The 21,954-nt window shown below is 45.2% G+C and overlaps 1 protein-coding gene across 1 annotated transcript; it reads left to right on the forward strand.

Moving 5' to 3' along the window:
• Positions 1-559: 559 nt before the first annotated feature.
• Positions 560-10,736, forward strand: SDR42E1 (short chain dehydrogenase/reductase family 42E, member 1). Its single transcript, XM_027119164.1, has 3 exons — positions 560-675; positions 8,809-8,901; positions 9,472-10,736. Exons 2-3 carry the CDS (start codon positions 8,834-8,836, stop codon positions 10,583-10,585), a joined length of 1,182 nt encoding a protein of 393 aa, XP_026974965.1. The 5' UTR covers positions 560-675; positions 8,809-8,833; the 3' UTR covers positions 10,586-10,736.
• Positions 10,737-21,954: the final 11,218 nt, after the last annotated feature.

Consider the following 21,954-nt stretch of genomic DNA (forward strand, 5'->3'; position numbering starts at 1 on the left):
CATAGAACCAGACTCCTGACGAGGAGACAAAATATTGGCCTCTCTGGGAGACCTCTGAAGGTGGATACCAACGTTCCTTTCTACATGGTTTTTAAGTCTTTGGTTCCTTCAGCAGCAAAGGTTAGTCTTAGCATCATTGCCTGCTCAGTGATCAGAAATGGAACTGTAAAAATAGGGAAAACATGGAAACTCAGAGATAGAGATTTTAAAAGATACATGCAGAGTGAATATTCAGGAGTCTGGAGAGCCTCATCCATCCACCCATCCATTCATCCATACAAGCAATAACTGATTGAGCTGAGCCCCTCCTATTTATCAGGCACTGCCTGTGCTCAGCGTTGGGGGTGCACAAAGACGGAGGTGCAAGTCTAAAGGCAGAAATTGGAGGTAGTTACAGCAGTAGATGTGCCCTGAAAGGGCTCCCGCGAAGCTGGAACACATGGGTTGGACACGTCGGGGAGACTCATGTAGTGAGCATGATGCACAGGTGACGGTGGACGAGCAACCTGCACATCATAGAGATGCGAAGACCTCCGCGCTTCCTAGAGAGGCCCGGAAGTGGAGCCAGGTGGCCGGTCTGACGGCTCCGGCGCCGAGCGCGGGCGGTAGCGATCGTGATAGGCCTGGCTTGCAAGTTCTCGAGCAGACCCGGCGTCGCTGTCGTTTTCTGCTACTGTGAGTGGGCCTGGGGAGGGGGGGCCGCTCCTCCGCGGGGACCTGGGCTCGGCTGGCGGGGGCGCTCAGGCTCGCACGGGCGTCGGGGCCCGCGGAGGGCGACCCAGCCCGTACCTGCGCCGGGTGGCAGCCCAGGTGGGACGAGCCCACTGGCTTCTGGTACGGGGCGCGGTCGTGAGTGATGATGACCGAAGTCCTCCCCTTTTTACTTCTCTCGGATTCCAAGGAGTGGGGCTCAGCGTGGCTTTCTAGAATGTCGCGAAGGTCTCAAGCACAGGCTAGCTTCTTTTTCTCGTTTTCTTCTTTCTTTTTCTTTCTTTCTTTTTTTTTTTTTTTTGTGCGGTACGCGGGCCTCTCACTGTTGTGGCCCCTGCTGTTGCGGAGCACAGGCTCCGGACGCGCAGGCTCAGCGGCCATGGCTCACGGGCCCAGCCGCTCCGCGGCATGTGGGATCTTCCCGGACCGGGGCACGAACCCGTGTCCTCTGCATCGGCAGGCGGACTCTCAACCACTGCGCCACCAAGGAAGCCCTTGTTTTCTTTTTTTTTAAAAGATATTTGGGCCCCAAGCTCAGAGCTTTCAACAAGCATCTGTATCGAGCTAGACTTGATTCACATTTTTAATTTTCATCGCACTTTGGGGGTAAAGATTACCTTCTCTTGATGACAAATGATTCTGGTTTTCCATTTAAGTGGCCATGTAAGGTTACCATTTAAAATGAACGTATTTATTGTTAAAAGATAAGTAGTTTTAAATGAAACACAATAGGGAAGACAGTACCAGAGATACCAGGTGTGACAGAAATTATGAACGTGGGAAGTGCACAACACTGCATTGTCCCAAGCCAGCTGGGGACTCCTACAGACCTGGCTTCAAGTCCTAGGTCCAGCTCAGCCACTGACACCTGCATAATTTGTGGACCAGTTTGTTTGTTTGTTTTTGAAAGATTTTTTTCCAACTTTACTAGGATATAATTGACGTATAACATTGTGTAATTTTAAGGTGTACAGTGTGATGACTTGTTACGCCTATATATCGTGAAATAATAACCACAATAAGGTTAGTTAACATCTCCATCACCTCACAGAATTACAGTTTTTTTGTGTGTATGGTGAAAACTTTAAAGATGGACTCCTTTAGCAACTTTCAAGCATGTAATACAGTATCATTAAATATGGTCCCCATGCTGTATGTTAGATCCCCAGAATTTAATTCTTAGACCCTTTGACCAACATTTCCTCATTTCCCCCATCCCGAAGCCCCTGGCTGCTCTCTGTTTCTAGAGTTCAGCTTTTCTAAGGTTCTTTGTGTAAATGATATCATGCAGTGTTTGTCTTTGACTTATTTCACTTAGCACAGTGCCCTCAAGGTCCATTTGTGTTGTCACTAATGGTAGGATTTCCTCCCCTTTTCAGTGGCTGAATAATATTTCATTGTGTGTGTGTGTGTGTGTGTGTGTGTGTATATACACACACACACACACACACACCCCCCACATTTCCTTTATCCATTCATCCATTAATGGGCACTTAGGTTGTTTCTGTGACTTAGCAATTGTGAATAATGCTGCAATGAATAAGGGGGTGCAGGTACCTTTTCCAGATAGTGATTTCATTTACTTTGGATATATTTATGCGTAGGCAAGGTTCTTAACCTCTAAGCCTTTTCCTCATATCTGAAAAGCTGAGGATAATAACTACCTCAGAAGATTGTCCTGAGGCTTCAGTGGTAAACCTTAAAGCACCTAGCCCATAATAACTAATAAATATAGCCATAGTTGTTATTTTCATTTTAGCAAGGAGGAAACAGGATCAGAGAGGTTCAGTGACTTTGCCAGGGTCACACAGGGAATTGGTGGGAGAACCAAGTCTAGGACCCAGATTTTCTGATATCTAACCTCGGAAGCTTAACCCTGCCTCCAAACTCTACCTCATGGGAGGGGATGGGGCGCCTCCTGCCTCCCCGCTGGAAATTGGAAGGACTCCTTTCAGGTTGCAGAATATGTTAGCTGTTAAAGCCCCTACAGGACTCTGGTCAGCACTGACTTGGCTGCTTCAGGTCAGGGACTCTGCACAGCCCCGAGTGCTTGTTGTGGTTGAGGCGTAAGCTGTGGAGTCAGACGCACCTGGGTTCCAGTAGGTACTGCTCCCTGCTCCCCCATCTACTAGCTGCAGTAAATGGGATTAAGCAATTAGTACTCGCCTCAGAGGGTTGTTAGGAGCGTCAAGGGAAATGATTTGTGGAGAAGGCCTAGCATGATGCCTGGCACACAGTCAGTGCTTAATAAATGCCAGATGACAGTACTTTGATATGTTGAAGTGGCAGGCATGCTGACCTAGAGGGGAGGAAGCACAAGTGTAGTACTTGCAGGTACAGCAGAAAAGGGCATTTGAAAAGTTTGCAGAGCATTCCCTGCATTTGGATTTACCGGGTGTGTGATCCACCAAATACTCCTCGTTCCTGCAGACATTCCTGGGGAAGTGGCCTAGGCCTGTATGGAGTTTATGTGGTAGTTTGGGAAGCAGGTGGGCAATACCGATTATAAAATTATGTAATTACTTTTATCATAAGCATCATGAATAATTGCAAGGATATTTTGTGCAACAAATATCTAGGCAAAAGGAGTTTGAGTGGGTAGCTGGATGAGAAGATAAGGTGATGAGAATTAGCTTCCCTGCCCACCGTCAGTTGTATTCAAAACTGTGTGTGCAAATACCACTGTTTGTCATGAGTATATCAACTTTCCACTTAATGCTGTGCCCTTAGTTTTCTTCCCAAATGCGTTTGGCCTTTTAGGTTTTGCACCTCACATCCTTTTACCTGTATCAGGGTGACTCTCCTTATTGTTTCTAACTTCTTCATCTTTATGGCCTTGACTGCTTTGTATTGAACACAAATAACTTTCAGGTCACATATGGAATTTCAACAGCACCATTTCTAAGCCCTCTAGTCTCAATATACTTTCCTGGTCTCAATACAGTAAGAACACAGTTACCTTTTGCCTCTGGTCAGTACTTGGGCAGTAATTTAAAACACACCATCAAAGGGTTAAACTACCTGGAGATATTTTTATCTCCCTTAAAGTAAATACAGTAAATTTTTGTTTTTATGAAAGCCATCTTCAATTCTGCTCTCTGTTCCGTACTCTGGTGGCACCTAGGTTTGTATATTGCATTATAATACCAGAGAGTTAGTGGCATCGTCCTGTTGAACCCTGGAGATGAAGGAACTGTGTGCATAAGTTAAGGTTCTTATTACTGATCCTTCGCAGTTAATTAGGTCTTTGTAAATCTAAAGTACTCCCAGTCATTTTTATGAGTTTCTTCTCATAATTTCCCTGTGAGATGTCAATTTTATTACCCTCGTTCTATCTTAGTATTATCAAGGGGTCAGGCAGATTTTAAATTTCATTTTTTCTTGTTTGTAATTAAGATTCCTTTTTTTGGATCGTGTACGTAACCTTAACCTGTATCTGCTAAAATGATGGCTCAGATCACATGTGACCCTCCCCCCCACCCAGAGGGAAGCAACTACTGAACAAAGCCACGTTTTGGAAGAGCCTTAAAGAAACTGAGATTATAAACACTGGTCTGAGTACCCAGCCCTAGAAGGAATCAGGTGGAAACTAATAAAACAGAAGCCATGAAATATGAAAAATCAGGCAGCTGATTGAGAGAAAACTGTGTACACTCTCTTTCTCCCTGCTGGCTTAGTGTTCGTGGGAATTTCTTTTGGTTGCCTGCAAAATGTGTTTGCAGCGATTTTTCTGTGCTCGTTGACGCAGGGAACCAGGAAAGGAGGAGGTGGCCTCTGGGTGATACCGTTTGTTAATGGCTGGTCATCTGCGAAGGTTGCAGGCTTCTTTCATTGCTGTTTATCTTGTGAAATGATTACGTTTTCCTTACTCGTCACCACGCGTCTGACCCTGCAAATCAGGTCAGTTACACCAGTTATTGCCCCAGATCATTCTGGACGAGTTGGAAGGTAATGAGGAGTAGCATGAATAGGCCTGACAGGTACCCTGAAGCATTGATAATTTGAACTTGTACATTCCTGGCGTGATTAATGTGCACATGAGCCATGACTGACCTGTGGTCTTATGACTGGACTGGAATGTGCAGTTTTAAAAAACAAAGGACAATGAAAGATTAGGACGAATTTCTGTTGGAAAATTTTTAACTGGACCCTTTGAGGCCTTGTCCATTTTCTGATTTCCTTACAGAGGAATTCTTGTGGAGATGCTAAGAATATGTTAACCTTTTTTATCTGGCATCCTCTTAATGAAAACCCTGTTAACCAAACAGAGCACTTTTAAAACCCGTGTGGGCTGTTTCGGTTAATGACATCACCTTCCTCACACTTCACCCGGGCCCCGCCTGTTGCCGCCACCTCATCCTAATTTCAGTTGAGCACCCTGGCATTTCACCCTCATTGGCCCTTGCCTAGACTCTTTCCTCCTCCAGGGAAAGCTTAATCTTTCACAAGGACCAAAGTGAGCCCGATGTTCCGTAAACGTACAAAGACCCTCTGTTGTCTAGAGCAGCGGTCCTCAACCTTTTTGGCACCAGGGACCGGTTTCGTGGAAGACCATTCTTCCACGGACTGGGGGCCGGGGGCGGGGGCGATGGTTCAGGCAGCAACGCGAGCCACGGGGAACTGCAGATGAAGCTTCGCCCTCCCACCCGCCGCTCACCTCCTGCAGTGCGGCCCGGTTCCTAACAGGCCATGGACCGGTACTGGTTGGCAGTCCAGGGGTTGGGAACCCCTGGTCTATAGAATAGAGTTCAGGCTCCCCCAAAGGGGATGCCAAGCTGTCTCCAAGCCGACTCCAGCCATCTTTCCGCCCTAAATCACCAGCCACACACTTCGGCTTCAGTTTGCACGCCCGTATCGGTTGCCCAACACAAGCCCACCCTGTTCCTCTTCTGTTCATGTGTTTTGTCCCCTCAGCCTGTAGTAGCCCTCTGCCTAGCCTCAGCCTGCCTCCGTCCTCCTGTTGTCCCCGGTCCGCTCTAGTGCTTACTCTTCAGTGAGGTCTTCTCGGACCTGCCCTTCAGAATCAACTTATCCCATCTCCCTTCGACCTCGGTGCCCCCACGGCACCTGGTTTATACCAACATTGCAGTAATCTTGGTTTCTCCTTTTTGCCATGTACTTTAGGTATTTGTAGAAGCTTCTCTCCTCCAGCATAAGCTCCAGAATGCAGGAATTCTGTCTCATTTTGCTTTATGTCATTTTCACGCCAGAACTTTTATTTTTAAGAGATGTTAAATTAAAATGGCAACATTGATTGGCATACATAATAACGACTCTTAGACACTGCAGTGCCCTGCATAATTTGTGCCCATCATCATTTTACTAAATTGCATGTATTATTTCACAGTGTTCAAAATCATCCATAAGCAACAAATACTTGTGAGTATCTACTGTCTCTGAGGTTCCGGTGGGAACACGCCAGTGAGAAAGGCTGAAGGTCTCGGTTCTCATGGCACCTACGTTCTGTTGGAAGGAGATCGGGAGTCAAAAAGGAAACAAATAAATTTAGATAGTGAAATGTGCGATGGAGAAAACAGAGCAGCGTTTACGTAAGGGAGAGCTCTTCGAGAAGGGGTGATCAGAAACACCTCTTTGCGTTGAGTAAGTGGCCCTTGAGCAGACCTAAATATTGAGAAGGATGCAGCCAGGCGAAGATCTGGTGCAGAGGTGGTTCACCAGAGGTGAAGCAAGAAGTGTGTGTAGGGACTTCCCTGGTGGCTTAGTGGTTGAGAGTCCGCCTGCTGATGCAGGGGACACGGGTTCGTGCCCCGGTCCGGGAAGATCCCACATGCCGCGGAGCGGCTGGGCCCGTGAGCCATGGCCGCTGAGCCTGCACGTCCGGAGCCTGTGCTCCGCAACGGGAGAGGCCACAGCAGTGAGAGGCCCGCGTACCGCAAAAAAAAAAAAAAAAAAAAGAAGTGTGTGTAGACCTCAGGGCACAGATGAGCTTGGCATCTTCAAAAAAGGGGAAAAGTTCAGGTGGCTGGAGGGTAGAGTACCAGTGGTGGAAGAGTGAGCTGAAGTCAGAGAAGGAGGTTGCCACCAGGTCGTGATGGTGACAGTAAGAAGTCTGGGTTGAAATGTCAGTGACTGACATCTTTTGTGTTTGGAAGCAGCATCTGTTAACAAAGTCACGTGATTACGTTAAATGATAGAATTGACTACAGCAAGTTTTATGCCTACTCCAAATCCAAGTGGGAGTGTTCTGCACTCCGAAAATAATAGAAACATAAGGTCACTGTTGGGTATATTAAAGGGACGCCGGGACGTTCATTCTTTACGGATTTTCTTGTAAGCACAGTGGCAGCGGCAATTGCTTCGTCAAACCTTGGACTCCATCAGCCATCCTCCACATCATTTTGCTCAGTTTTCCTAATATTTCTCAGTCTTCTGCATACCCTCAAGCCACTGAGACAGTCACTTGCTGAGTCTTGTCTTCAGCTGTCACACCAACTGGTTTCTGCATGAATGATCTGATTGTCTTTCCTGGCACTCACATCTCCTTTGTAGAGTTTTCCAGAAGAACCCAACAAACTTTTTGTAACCCTGTGCTTTTGAGAGACCTAATCATGGTATGTGGGAATGTAAGAGAAAAATCAAATCCCCAGACTCTAGAGCCTGAAGAAAAGGAAATTCAAGAAGTGACATCCGTGGAGCACCTGCACTATGTCAGGCATTTTTCATACACTGTCCCATTCGGTCTCCATAAGCCTGTGAGCTTATCATTAGCTCCGCTTTTTAGATGCAGCAACAGGCACAGAGGGATGAGCTTGTCCAAGTGATAGGGCTCTTGGTTGCTTGCAGTCTCCCTGTCTAACCACACCGCTGAGTGTCTCCAGTGACTTGAGTGAGTGAGTGTGTGTGTGTGTGTGTGTGTGTGTGTGTGTGTGTGTGTGTATGTATTCCCAACACATTTGAGGACCCGCATGCCTCCTGTTCCATTTCTTCTTAAGTGGAAAGAGTTGAGTGGCCCACTTTTTGCTTGTTCTGTCTTGTTTTTGAGAGAAAGGGCTCTTGGAGCCTTGAGAAAATAATAAAAATATAAAAATAATTATTATTTTAGCATAGAAGCGGAGGGAGGGAGAAGCAAGATCCCCATAGGTATTGAGCACATGCTGTACTTAGAAGATTTCCTGGGTGGGGGAACATGGTTTGCTACACAAAGGATGTTTTTGTCCCCCCCCCACCTTTTTTTTTTTTTTTACATATAGGGTTAATAAAACACCAGTATTTTTTAAAAATAAATAAATAAATTTATTTATTTATTTATTTTTGGCTGCATTGGGTCTTCATTGCTGCACGCAGGCTTTCTCTAGTTGCGGCAAGCGGGGGCTACTCTTGCGGTGCGCGGGCTTCTCATTGCTGTGGCTTCTCTTGTTGCAGAGCACGGGCTCTAGGCGCACGGCCTTCAGTAGTTGTGGCTCGCAGGCTCAGTAGTTGTGGCTCACGGGCTCAGTTGTTGTGGCACACGGGCTCAGTAGTTGTGGCGCACGGGCTTAGTTGCTCCGTGGCATGTGCGATCTTCCCGGGCCAGGGCTTGAACCCATGTCCCCTGCATTGGCAGGAGGATTCTTAACCATGGCACCACAAGGGAAGTCCCAAAACACCAGTATTAAACTGTGCTGTAGTGTGCTGTTTAAAAACAAAGATGTTGGAAATTGCTTTAAAGTTCTGTCCTGGAGTTTCTTCTGGTGTGTGGGGAAGATGCCTCTCCCTACCAAATGTGAACGACTTCTTTTCCAAAAGGCTCTAATTTTCCGAGGATTCAGAATAAATGCCTTACATTTGGAGAGTGCTTTGTGGTTTTCAAAGCACTCCCATGTACATTATCTTATTTAACCTTCACATTGACCTTGCCAGGCAGTCAGGGCAGATATTACTGTTCCCATGATTCACAGGTAGAAATGTGAAGCCCAAGAAGAGAAAGGAGGGGTGTGGGGAGGAGTTGGTTAATGTCACAAAGCCATAACGGGAACCCAGGTCTTAGCTTTTCTTTCTACTCGAGCGTATTGCCTTTTTGTTTTTGTTAACCCCAAATGAGGGACAATCACATTTGCGTCTGGATCAGTAACAGTGATGCGTACTACTTTCTTATAGGTCCAGTTATCCTTGACTGCCATATATGGATTCCCAAAACTCTCTGAAGGAAACAGTCCTCGTTACGGGAGGAGGTGGCTATTTTGGCTTCCGGTCAGTGCATCTGCAAAATATGTCCATGGAATTATTTTATTGGTAGTTGCTGGGAAAAGTATAGCTTTCAGCTCACACTAATGCAGTGTAGACTTTTACTTGTTTATATAGTGTTAAACCAGGAATGAACCGTGTTGCCCACGGCTCAGATACTGAAATGGAGAACTACAGGTACATGCTGCTTTAAGAAAAATTCTTTATAAAGCCATTGAATGCGGGAGGGGAGATATGCACACCACCGAAAACAATTTAACATAATCGCTGTTTTTTCACAATTACCTTATCATTCATAAATATTCTGAAGAATAGATGGTGGGTCCTAGAATGGGGGGTGGGGGAATGTAACATGTAGACATCACCGTCTTTGAAGATAAAGCCTCTCTCATTTTAATTTAAGTGAATGTGAAGATTCTCATTTTTGAATATTTGCATAAGTAAGACTTGTACCAGTGAACATGTAAAGTGAGGAGCTCAGGATAAGCCAAGAAGACTGGGAAAATTATTTTACACACTTCTCCTAGGCACAGCTTAAAAGTGATTTGATCTGACTTTTACTCTTGCTTGTTTCAGCCTAGGCTGTGCTCTGAACCAGAAGGGAGTCCGTGTGATTCTGTTTGACATCAGCAGCCCTGCTCAAACCATTCCAGAAGGAATCAAGTTTATCCACGGAGACATCCGCCACCTCTCTGACATAGAGAAAGCCTTCCAGGATGTGGATGTCGCTTGTGTGTTCCATATTGCCTCTTACGGTATGTCAGGGCGCGAGCAACTGAATCGAAACCTGATTGAAGAAGTGAACGTGGGGGGCACAGACAACATCCTCCAGGCTTGCAGGAGGCGAGGGGTGCCAAGGTTAGTTTATACGAGCACCTTCAATGTCATCTTCGGAGGTCAAGTTATCAGAAATGGAGATGAATCTCTGCCTTACCTACCTCTTCACCTCCATCCTGATCACTACTCTCGGACCAAATCTGTTGCAGAGAAGAAGGTGCTGGAGGCCAATGGTACAGCCCTGGAAAGGAGTGATGGGGTCTTGAGAACCTGTGCTCTGAGGCCGGCTGGCATCTATGGGCCTGGAGAACAGAGGCACCTCCCCAGGATAGTAAGCTACATTGAGAAGGGCCTGTTCAAGTTTGTGTACGGAGACCCCAAGAGTCTGGTTGAATTTGTCCATGTGGATAACTTGGTGCAGGCTCACATTCTGGCTTCAGTGGCCCTGAAAGCTGACAAGGGCCACATTGCCTCTGGGCAGCCCTACTTCATCTCAGATGGCAGACCTGTGAACAACTTTGAGTTCTTCCGGCCTTTGGTTGAGGGCCTGGGCTACAAGTTCCCATCCATCCGCCTGCCCTTGACTCTCATATACTACTTTGCTTTCCTAACCGAGACGGCCCACTTCATTCTGGGTCGACTGTACAACTTCCAGCCCTTCCTCACCCGCACTGAAGTTTACAAAACCGGCGTCACACATTACTTTAGCCTAGAGAAAGCCAAGAAGGAGCTAGGTTATGAGGCTCAGCCATTTGACCTCCAGGAAGTAGTAGAATGGTTTAAAGCCCATGGTCATGGCAGAAGTCCTGGAAGTCGTGACTCTGAGTGTCTTGTTTGGGATGGGCTGTTGGTCGTACTCTTGGTTATAGCGGTTCTCGCATGGCTGCCGCCTTCTGTGATTCTGTCAGTGTAAAGGAGGAGCTAGAAATAAGGAACTGATCACACTTGCTGAGATGGTTTTTAAGAAACACAGGTTTTGGACTTGGTGGCACAGTGGTAAAGAATCCGCCTGCCAATGCAGGGGACATGGGTTCAAGCCCTGGTCCAGGAATATCCCACGTGCCGCGGAGCAACTAAGCCCGTGCGCCACAACTACTGAGCCTGCGCTCTAGAGCCCTCGAGCCACAACTGCTGAGCCCGCGTGCCACAACTACTGAAGCCCGTGCGCCTAGAGCCCGCGCTCTGCATCAAGAGAAGCCACCACAGTGAGAAGCCTGCACACTGCAACAAAGAGCAGCCCCCGCTCGCCGCAACTAGAGAAAGCCTGCGCACAGCAACGAAGACCCAACGCAGCAAAAATAAATAAATAAATTGATAGAAAAAAAAGCCACACAGGTTTGAAAAATAGATAGACAGACAGATAGATAGACAGACAGATAGACCTGGTGTCAGATTTTGGATCTCCAAATCGCTGCTTAAGAATAGATTCTTGGATTAAGTCTTCATTTCCTACCTCCTTGCACAAATCATGAAGGGAGAAATAGAAGGGAAAGAGGGAAGAGATATGGGGATATATGTATATGTATAACTGATTCACTTTGTTATAAAGCAGAAACTAACACACCATTGTAAAGCAATTATACTCCAATAAAGATGTTAAAAAAAAAAGATAAGTTTGAGATTTGGTTCCTTGGGTCCTTCTTTCGATCAGTACAGTACAAGTCACTCTGGAGCCATAGAGCTAAACTTGCTTAGATGGGGAATGTCTTGCTTGAATTTCTCAGAAGCCAAAAATGTACTTACTTCCATTCCGTACACTCGGTATCTGCTTCACGCGGGCTAAAACACACACTGATACGGGAACGGCAGGATGCTAACAGGCTTGAAAATGTGTGAAAAACACCAACTGGGCTACATCCCTACAGCCCAAGCCTCTGAGGAGATGGCGGCCGTCACAGAGGAGGTATTTGCTGTTCACAGCGTGCGTTTTGGGAATTAGCTTTTGCCCTTTGTGATGTAAGGGTGTTATGCCTGTGTGACCACATGGTAATGTTGATGTTGACACAAATCACAAATAGACCTTTCTCTTGCCTTGCAGGATTCTTTTGAGGGTTAAATTAGACAAGGCATATAAAGTGCCACTCAACACGCTTAAGCCATTTTTTTTTTTTTTTTGGTGTATGCGGGCCTCTCATTGCCGTGGCCTCTCCCGTTGCGGAGCACAGGCTCCGGACGCGCAGGCTCAGCGACCACGGCTCACGGGCCTAGCCACTCTGCGGCATGTGGGATCCTCCCGGACCGGGGCACGAACCCGCGTCCCCCGCATCGGCAGGAGGGCACTCAACCACTGCACCACCAGGGAAGCCCTAAGCCATTATTTTTATCAATATTGTTATTATGCATTCCTTATGAGGGTTTTCTTCCTCAGGGTATTCTGTTTAGAGGGTGCTGATGCGACTGACCTTTCTGGAATGCCTTTGTGGTGTGTCCTCAGAGTCTGTAACGAGCGTGTTTAAATATATTCAGTGTTTGTAAAGTTGTGGTCTCTGAGGAGAGATCGAAGTCTAGGAAACAGCTAAAAAGCTGATGATTCATGAGGATGTTCAAGCTAATGATGCCATTTGCAATTAAAAAATAAAGCATAACTCTCAAGCGATAGACTGGTTTTCTTATTGGGAAGAATTTCGGTTCTCTGAAGGCCACTTCCAGTGAGGAATGTTCTGAATGATGGCAGCATCGTCTGGCCACCCCGGTGACCGCTGTGGCACACGTTCAGGTTGCACTGTTGCATGGGAACGAAAGTGGAAAGAAGACCCAGAGTCTTTACCCATTCCATGAGTCCAGCTATAGAAAGGACAGTATTCACACATCTTAAGAAGGACAGATGGCTGTGGAAAGTCATGTTAGAGTTGTCCTGAGAGTATTTGTAGGAGGAGGATGCTGGAGAAATAGGCCCTGGCACCTGCCACCTGGCTGTTTTGGGAAAAGCGCTCAGCTTGATACCAGAAGACCTGTAACCATGAATATCTTGTGTGGCCTTAACCAAGTAGCTGAAGCCTCTGTAGGGCCTCATTTGCCTCCTTTGGGAAGTAGGAATGACTGTATTTGCCCTTTCTACACAGGGTTTGTTGTGTGCGTAAAATAAGACGCAGCGAAAGTACTTCTAATATATAAATTGCAGTGTGAATATGAGGTGGTGGTAGTGATTGTTTTTAGTAGAGTAACTGTAGGGTCTTTTATATCATGAGATGCTTTTGCTTTTTAGTCTGAAGTGAAGTTGTCTGAGTACCTACAGCATATGTAACACTCCAGGTGCTAAAGGGCAGGTTTCTCTGCCCTTCACAGACTTACAGTCCAGTAATGGCATGGTGTGTCCATACGCAAAGGTGACTGAGAAACCAGGTAAGTACAGGAAAACATTGATCCGTTGTTACTGAGAGGTCTCACAGACTTTCAAAACATGTTTTTAATGAAGTCCTTCAAAAGAATGATAGACATTTCTCAGTTTTCTTAAACTAGGTATACTGAGCACGGGGAGGGGGGTGTGTTTCTTGTTTTGTTCTTGTTTTACACAATCAAGGTGTCTAAATGAAATTCAGGATTGATAAGTGGGCCTTATTGTTATCCAGGTATGAGACATTTGGCCTTTCTGCAACATTTGACACAGTTGTCCGCCCTCTCCTTGAAACACAGTTCCTTTACTTTTCATGCACTTGAACTCTTTTGGCCTTTCTCCTTGTGTTAGTTATTTATTGCTCCATAACAAGTCACCTCAAGACATATCTTAAAATAACAAACATTACCTTGTAGTTTCTGTGGGTCAGGTATCTGCGTGTGGCCTACCTGGGTAAGCTTTTGCTTATGGTCTCATGAGGGTCATCTCATGATGTCAGCTGGTGCTGCAGTCATCAGAAAGCTTGACTGAAGCTAGAGGATCCACTTCCAGGATCATCCCCGTGACAGTGGGCAGGAGACCTCAGTTCCTCACCACGTGAGCATCTCTGTTGGACTGCTTGAATGTCCTCATGACACAGCAGCTGTCTTCCCCCAGAGCAGGTGATTCAAGAATGCAAGGTGGAAGCTGCAGTGTCTTTCATGACTTACCCTCAGAAGTCACACACTGCACTCCACAATATACACAGTTCCCACAGGTCAATCCTTTTCAGTGTGGGAGGCAGCTACCCGACGGTATGAGTACCAGAAGGAAGGGGAGTGTTGGGGGCCATCTTGGAGGCTGGCCTGCACCCTCTGACTCATCCTTCCTTTTCCAGGAAAGGTAGCTCGTATACAGCTACACAGTTTTCTCAGCCTGCTTCCACCCAGTAGAATTTGGGGTGTCCAAAGCCTCTTTGCCTTTTGTACCGTATCCCTGTCAGTCCTAATGATTCTGAACACTATGTGTCTCCTCTGAGTCTTCACTGCAGTTCACTCCATTAGGCAAAAGCCACACCCACAAATTTCTTTGAGATACATTCTTCTCTACTTGGGGTTTCTGCTCAGACTGCTGAGGGATAAGTGCCCTTAAGCTTCCTAGAAGCCTTGCTGTTTGAACAGCCCTCTGAGGCACCCCCTTAGGTCTCTCCTGGGTCTTAAAAGATTTTAGCTACAACCTTGGTCGTGCACTGTCATTTCCATAATATATGAGCTACACAGGTTAGCCCTACTCCACATGGGAGGAGACTCAAGGACATGAATACCGGGAGGTGGGGATTGTTGGAGGCCATGTGGGAGACTGCTGCCACATTTCTGCATCTCACCAGTTTTCCCATCTCCTCCACACCAGTTTTACATGGTAGATTTCTTCAGTGCTCAGTGCTAGGCCCTCTGCTAACACCAAAGTTTCTCCCTAAGTGATCTAGTTCAAGCCCCTGGTGTTAATTTCCATCTCTATTCTGAATACATACTACTACGTTTATAGTTCCGGCCCAGACCATTCTTCTCAGCTCCAGACCCACCCAGCCAGCCACCTCTGCATGTCCGCCTGGATATTTCACAAGCACCTTTCAGTCAACGTATCCAAGGTGGAATTCACAATCCCTCCAGATTCTTACAGGGTTCCTTTCCTTAACAGATGTCACCAGGGTTGAATTTCTCATGCCAGAAATCTGGGATAATCTTTGACCCCTGCCTCCCGTTAACTTGACACACCTAATCCACCTTTAGCCCTTGATCTTCCCTTCTGCTCACGCCCAGTGTACAGGTGTTGCTTCTCTCCCCTTAGGCTCCAACGATAGCCTCTTTTCTCTTCCATGTGCATCCACTTCTGCATCCCTCCATCCCTGGATCCATTCTCCACATACCAAGCAGAGTGGTCCTATAAAGATGTAAGCTACGTCACTTCCCTGCTTGAAACTCTCTGTAGGTTTAGGTTGAGAATCCTCACTGTACCCCGAGACTCTGCCTGATCTGAGCCCCACCTACTGCTCCCTGCTCATCTCACACTATGCTGCCTTCTCTGCCCAGCTACACTGGCGTCTTGCAGGTTCCTAAGTTCCAAGCTTCTCACACCTCCTGCCCCACTTATTGACCTTATAATATTTATTTCATATCTCAGCTTAATTTTCTTCCAGAGGCATTCTATGATCCTAACAATTTAGGCTTGGTCCTCCTGCTACAAGCCCTCATAACGCCCTGCTTTTATAGCCTTTATCACAACTGTAATAGTTTGAGTAATCATTTGTGGAATGCCTGTAAACTCCACGAGAGCAGGAACTTCATATTGCTTGCTATTGTACCCCTAATGCCTAGTACAATACAGGAATTCAGTAAGTATTTGTTGAATTAATGCTATTTTTCTTTCTAAGGGTGACTACCCCTTTCTATCGCGTATATAACTTACTGTTTCTAATCTCTTGAAGACTGGGAAAATATCCAACCTATTAGAATTGTGTGTTGACTAAGTCAAGACTAGATGAAGTCTAATAAATAAGTAATGTTATTCTGCATATGATGTGGTGGCACTCCCTCCATATCTGAGCCGAAAGTGACCACTTTAAAGAACTCAATCTATTATCTGAAAGGCAACTGCTTTCCTTTCTAAGGTCAGGAGATACTGCAGTTGAGGAATTCCATTATTCTACGGTTCCCAACTTTCCTCCCCTTTCCTCAACCGTGGGTGGAATCCCTAAACTTGCACAGAGCCATGAAATGATGGCCACACTGTGGGTATGGAGGCTCTCCTAGATGCCTGGGCATAAGCCTCCCAGTACTGCCACCCCAACCTCTGCTTCCAAGGAGTAGGTGGGCAGTTATTGTAAGCCTGTTGGGGGATCACACCATGTGACAAAGACTCCTGTCATGGAACCCAAAGGTAATGCCAAAGCTGCCCATGTCTGCAAAAAGGAAGAGGGGCCTAGTACGCCTGTTCAAGTCCCTGATGTCCTTCGTGCTGCTCCCGTCATGGGTGGCAGAGGGTGCCCTGTTACGAATTGTAGCAGTTACCCGAGGGCCAAATGACTAATTCTGACACCAAATTACCTAGGCTATAGTATTTCTCAAGCCTACAGAGTAGGCCCAGGGATTCTTTTCAAGAGGTTTAATTTTCCTAAATCACTTAACATGGTGACTGTAAGAAAGCCAGTATTGCTTTGTCATAGATTTAATTGGTTTACTAACAATTCTTGGGGCAACGTCTACCTTGCATTCCTTCCAAATCTCCAGCAGTTCCCCTAGCCTTACAGACACGTTGGAAGAAATAGCCTGCAGAATTCTACCTCCCTCCTCGCACCCACCCTCAACCCAGCTGTGCACCCTGGAGCTAATGGCCCCCGTTAGCCGGCAGTGGCAGCTCACACCAGCAGTTCGTGGCTTATTAAAACTGCCACTGTTTGCTAGCATCCCTTGCTGTGGCAGATGACACTCCACTCCCCTTTTCGAAGCCAGAAACCCATTCCCAGCCCTTCGGTAGGGCTGACCTCCACTTGCAAGGCCTGACCAATCAGAAGGCTGTCATCCTTCTGACCGCAGTCATTGGGCCAAAGTGAGCCAATGAGCGTCCTCCTCTCGACTTTTCTCCGAAAGCTCTGGAGGGAAAGTCATTTTGCGGAGGTTGCTTCTGTGGGGTGGATAGGCTTTGGGGATACCGTGGACTGGCCTACGCCGAAGGAGAGACTGAATTCTGATAATGTTTGGGCTCCTGGCTCCCAGCTATGAATTAAGTACAGCCGGACCAAGAAATGGAGAGAGAGGAGTTCCTTGAAGACGTCACTGCGACTCTGCCACCCACCCGTGCCCAAGGCTAACTTCATCCTGGATCATGCTGTCATGTGAGTCTCGGTATATTTTATTTTCTGCTTAGTCTTTTGAGTTGGGTTTTTCTCCATGAATTGGAAAAGGTCTTGACTTATAGTCTCCACAGCCCACTCCTGGGCACAGGTGAACATACTCTGTGGTTTCCAAAGACATTCCATTCTCCTGTGTGCCCTCTTCCTTAAAAAGGGGGCCTCTTTTAGCTCCTGGGGAACTGAACATTTGCTGGAGTTCTTCCAGAACGGACTAATTTCCTTTCCTAGAGTCGTGTATGTTTGGGCTGGGCCCGTGTTGAAGCAGTCTTGTTCAACCTCTCTTGTCCTATGATAAGAAAATTATTTGACCAAGTAGTTTGTTCCTCGGAATTTTGGCGTCCTGTGAGCGCAGGGACCACGTCTGTTTTGTTGAGTTCTTTATTCAGAGAACATGTTCCTTCATCGATCCAATAAATGCTTGTTGATTGGCTGAATGCATTTATCAGCCAAGTGACCTCACCTGAGATTACGACTCTGATATCCCAGTTATTCCTTCCTTTAAACCTGTAGCTCCCACCCCTACCTGAAAAAGAGAACACTGGAGGCCCGAGTTTAAAAATATAGTATTTAAAAAGACAGTATTCCATACAGTATTATTAACCACCGTCATCATGCTGTATATTAAATATAAGTCTCTAGATTTATTTCTGAGGCTCTCGTGACCAAAAAAGCTAACTATGCGAGGAGAAATGTTAATTAGCTTGACTGTAGTAATCATTTCACTTTGTCTATGTATATCAAGTCATCATGTTTTGCACCTTAAATATATACAGTTTTGATTAAAAAAAAGAAAAGAAAATACAGGTTCCAGAGGAGTGATGTCATGCAGAATAGGAGAGCGGGAAGCTCTAGGGTCAGTCCTTTGCCAAAACAACCACTAAACTGGGAGGAAATTGAACCAACAGTTGCAGAACGCTTATGTATACTTTAACACACACACAAGAAAATATATATATGCGTAAATACATGCAAAGTCTGAACTCTTCCCCTGGCGGTTCTGGTTCGGGTCTGTGTGTGTTGGGAATCTGCACTCCAGGTGTTTCTTATCTTCCAACAAGGAGGTGGAAAATGCTGCCAGATAACAAACACGTGCTCCCTTTGCAAGACGCTAAGTGAGCGGCTCCTGAATTCTCATTGCTCTTCCCCTTCCAGTGCTTTGCTACAGCAAGTGCTCAGCACACCTTTGCTGAATGAATGGAGGGGGAGATGGGGCTCACCAAAGGACCTTAGACTCAGGTGGCCTCCTGCGTCCTCTTTTCAACAATAGGCCCAGTTGTTTGTTGACTGACAAGCACACTACTTCTCAGTGCTGACTCCTCCAGGCCACCTGGAACCTGCTTCCCTTGGCCAAAAGGCTCCTTTAGCAACCCATCCGGTTGGGCCTGGTTACCTGATCTTTTGGGCACAAAGGAGCCATTTGCTATTGAAAATCTAACCAGAAATGGAGTCAACCAGACCACAGCATCTCTAAGCTATGCAAATCCATACGACGTTACCCTTCTGTATTTAAGAACTCCATGCACACCAGGGAAGATACTTCTGCTATTGAACTCAAGTAATTATGACGGAGGAAAAATCTAGCTTACTACCAAGAAATCACATGTAACAAAATGACCTGGGCAAGTGTCTTTCAGCCAACAGGGGTTGATCTGCAGTAATTTGCAATGTTTATTTTTAACAGCTGGTTGAAGCATGCAAGTAATTAAAAAATTCTTCATTACTAATATGTCGAATTTTAATCCTGGCAAATATTCTAGATGTATTATTTTTCTCCGGTCCTCCAGGGGAGCCTTATTACAGATCTAAAAGTAAAATACTTTCTTACCAATACATATTTTTAGATTTTGTTATTAGAATGAGTTGCCATGCGCTCTTAACCACGTCTAGGAGCTAGTGTCCTGAATAGCTAGTATGAAATGCTGCCCAGCTTTGAAGAGAAATTATTTGCTGTGTTGCTGGGGCAGTTACAACACCCTCACTGAGTTGGGGTCATGCAACTTCTTCAGGGGATTTTTGCCTCTGGGCATGTTTATCACTGGGATAATGATGGATGTAATCCATCACTCTCATTAACGAAATTATTCAAAGAAGGTCATTCTTACTAGTTAATTGCTACTATTTGTTGAGCTATGACTATGTGTAAGACTCTCTATATTTCTTAAGCTCATTTAATTCTCTCAATGCTTTAAAAGTGGGCACTTTTTATCATCTCCAGTGTACACGTGAGGAAATGGAGCTCTAGGGAGGTGGAGTATTCTTGCCCAAGGTCACCCAAAGTCACTTGGCTGGGAAGTGGCAAAGCTTAATCCAGACACCAACTCTTTTTTTTTTAATTGCAATATAGTTGATTTACAATGTTGTGTTAATTTCTGCTGTACAGCAAAGTGATTGAGTTATACATATATATACATTCTTTTTCATATTTTCCATTATAGTTTATCACAGGATATTGAATATAGTTCCCTGTGCTATACAGTAGGACGTTGTTGTTTATCCATGCTGTATATTAATAGTTTGCATCTGCTAACCCCAAACTCCCACTCCATCCCTCCCCCAACTCCCCTTCCCCTTGGCAACCACAAGTTTCTCTGTCTGTCTGTTTCATAGATAAGTTCATTTGTGTCATGTTTTAGATACAAGTGATATCATATGGTATTTGTCTCTCTGACTTCACTCAGTATGATCCATGTTGCTGCCAATGGCATTATTTCATTCTTTTTCACAGCTGAGTAATATTCCACTGTGTATATGTACCACACCTTTATCCATTCATCTGTCAATGGACAGATGCTTCCATGTCCTGGCTATTGTAAATAGTGCTGCAGTGAACATTGGGGTGCATGTCTTTTTGAATTATGGTTTTCTCAGGGTATATGCCCGGTAGCAGGACTGCTGGATCATATGGTAATTCTATTTTTATTTTTTTAAGGACCCTCCATACTGTTCTCCATAGTGGCTGTATCAATTTACATTCCCACCAACAGTGCAAGAGGGTTCCCTTTTCTCTACATCCCCTCCAGCATCTATTGTTTGTAGATTTTTTTGATGATGGCCATTCTGACCATGTGAGGTGATACCTCATGGTAATTTTGATTTGCATTTCTCTGATAATTAGTGATGCTGAGCATCTTTTCATGTGCCTCTTGGCCGTCTGTATGTCATCTTTGGAGAAATGTCTATTTGGGTCTTCTGCCCATTTTTTTGATTGGGTTGTTTGTTTTTTGATGTTGAGCTGCATGAGCTGTTTGTATATTTTGGAGATTAATGAGACGGTATTTTTTAAGTTTCAGGTAGATGATACCATGCTAGAGAAAAAATGGTAACCTATGCCTCTTTGCTTTAAATTTTGATATATTTAATCACTTACAATTGTTGTTGAAACTGCACAGTTCAGATTGGGACTCGAACCCACAATCTCTGAACCACACTCCTTTGCATGGGACTGGAACCCAGCCACACTTCAGGTGCGACTTGAACTCACAATCTCCCAGCAAAAACTGCACACCTGGTCACAGGACTTAATGAAGCTCAGGTTCTTTATCTCTCAGTGCAGAAGGAATTCAGCGAGAGGAAAAGTGATAGGCAAGTAGATTATTAATATAGGACGTTTGTGAGGGATACAAAAGGGCAGGTGAAAGGGCTCTGCCCCGAGAATTAAGTGGGCTACATTTTTATAATTAAAGGAAAGCGGGGAAGGAGAGAAGACCACCTTCTTCCTCATTCTTTAAGTAGATGTCAGGCTACATCACTAGCTCCTTCACATCAGGCAGGAGAGTGTTTGACCCTGTAAGGCCAAATAGGACTGTCATGGCGCTATTCAAATCAGCAGAAGCGTGGTAACAGACACTAAAATATGTTAAATCATCTCAGGTCTCAGTATAACGAGGGTCTTCTGCTTCGGGGTGTCACCTTTCCCTTATATTCCTGTCCTTGGTCCGAAGGATCATTATCTTGCTGAAGTCGACCAGCAGGACGAGGACGACCTCGTTTTTTTCGCTTAATGACCTAGGGCATATCTTGTCCTTTTATTTAGGGACTTATAGTTCAGCAAGCCTGCTTCTTTTCGCGGTGTTCTGATAGTTTTCCTGAGCTATCGTGAGCTCACAGTGGTCTCCCAAAATTCCCTAAAGCTCCTTCTCTGTCTATAATCCTCCAGTGGGATTTCTAAAACTACCTGTGTAACTATCATACTCTATCCCTATCACTGTGTCTTGGTTTTAAAGCTGAAAGGGTCAAGCTCTTAATTCTGTATGCAGACTACTTCTTTTCAGTTTCAAAGTAACTATAAATAATTCATAAATGAATTTTCCTTATAAGAAGTTAAAACACTGCAGATGAGGCTGAAGAACCCTTTTACCAATGTGTCCCAAATTATGTACATGTAGGTATTGTATAGCAAATTAGGCTGTAGTGTTCATTACCATTTCCATACTATTGTATTCTACCTCACATTTTCTTCTGCTACTTGTGTTTCTCACTGAATTGTGCATCATGATGGTCTACTGATAATAGTATATACTCCTTGTTTGCTGATGTAGGAGGTGTGCAGGTATATGAATATGGGGACTGTATGTCCCAGGTCTGACTGTATGCCCAGGACAGTTGTGATTTTATGCCTGTAGTCCCATCGAATTTTTAATACTGCCCCTTTTCACTCTCAGATGTGTCCCATTTTGTATAAGGAATTATATGGTCACTCTCTATATAAGATCCTACAGTTATAATAGAAAGGATTACATATTTTCCCATAATGTCTGTATTACAAGTTATAGTGAAGTGGTTTTGAGGGAAAAATAATCACTTTGAATGTGTACAGTAGAATCTAGTAGGAAATGCTAAATTCTGAGTAGGCAGCAATATTCTACCCACACTGAAATATCGTTATAAAATTACCTAGCTAAACAAAATTTTATGTATGTGTTTATCGGCAATCCTTTAATGTAACTGGCAGCAAAACAAATTTACTGGTGGAAAAGAAGGAAATCTCACATCCGAGAGTCTGAGAGCAGACACTGGCAATGTACTACACTGAATGCTGGTAACTAGAAAAAGTCGTGAC

The sequence above is a fragment of the Aethalodelphis obliquidens genome, unplaced genomic scaffold (genome assembly GCF_003676395.1).
Source record: "Aethalodelphis obliquidens isolate GAN/ISIS:26980383/991018 unplaced genomic scaffold, ASM367639v1 scaffold20, whole genome shotgun sequence".
NCBI classification, from domain to species: domain Eukaryota; kingdom Metazoa; phylum Chordata; class Mammalia; order Artiodactyla; family Delphinidae; genus Aethalodelphis; species Aethalodelphis obliquidens.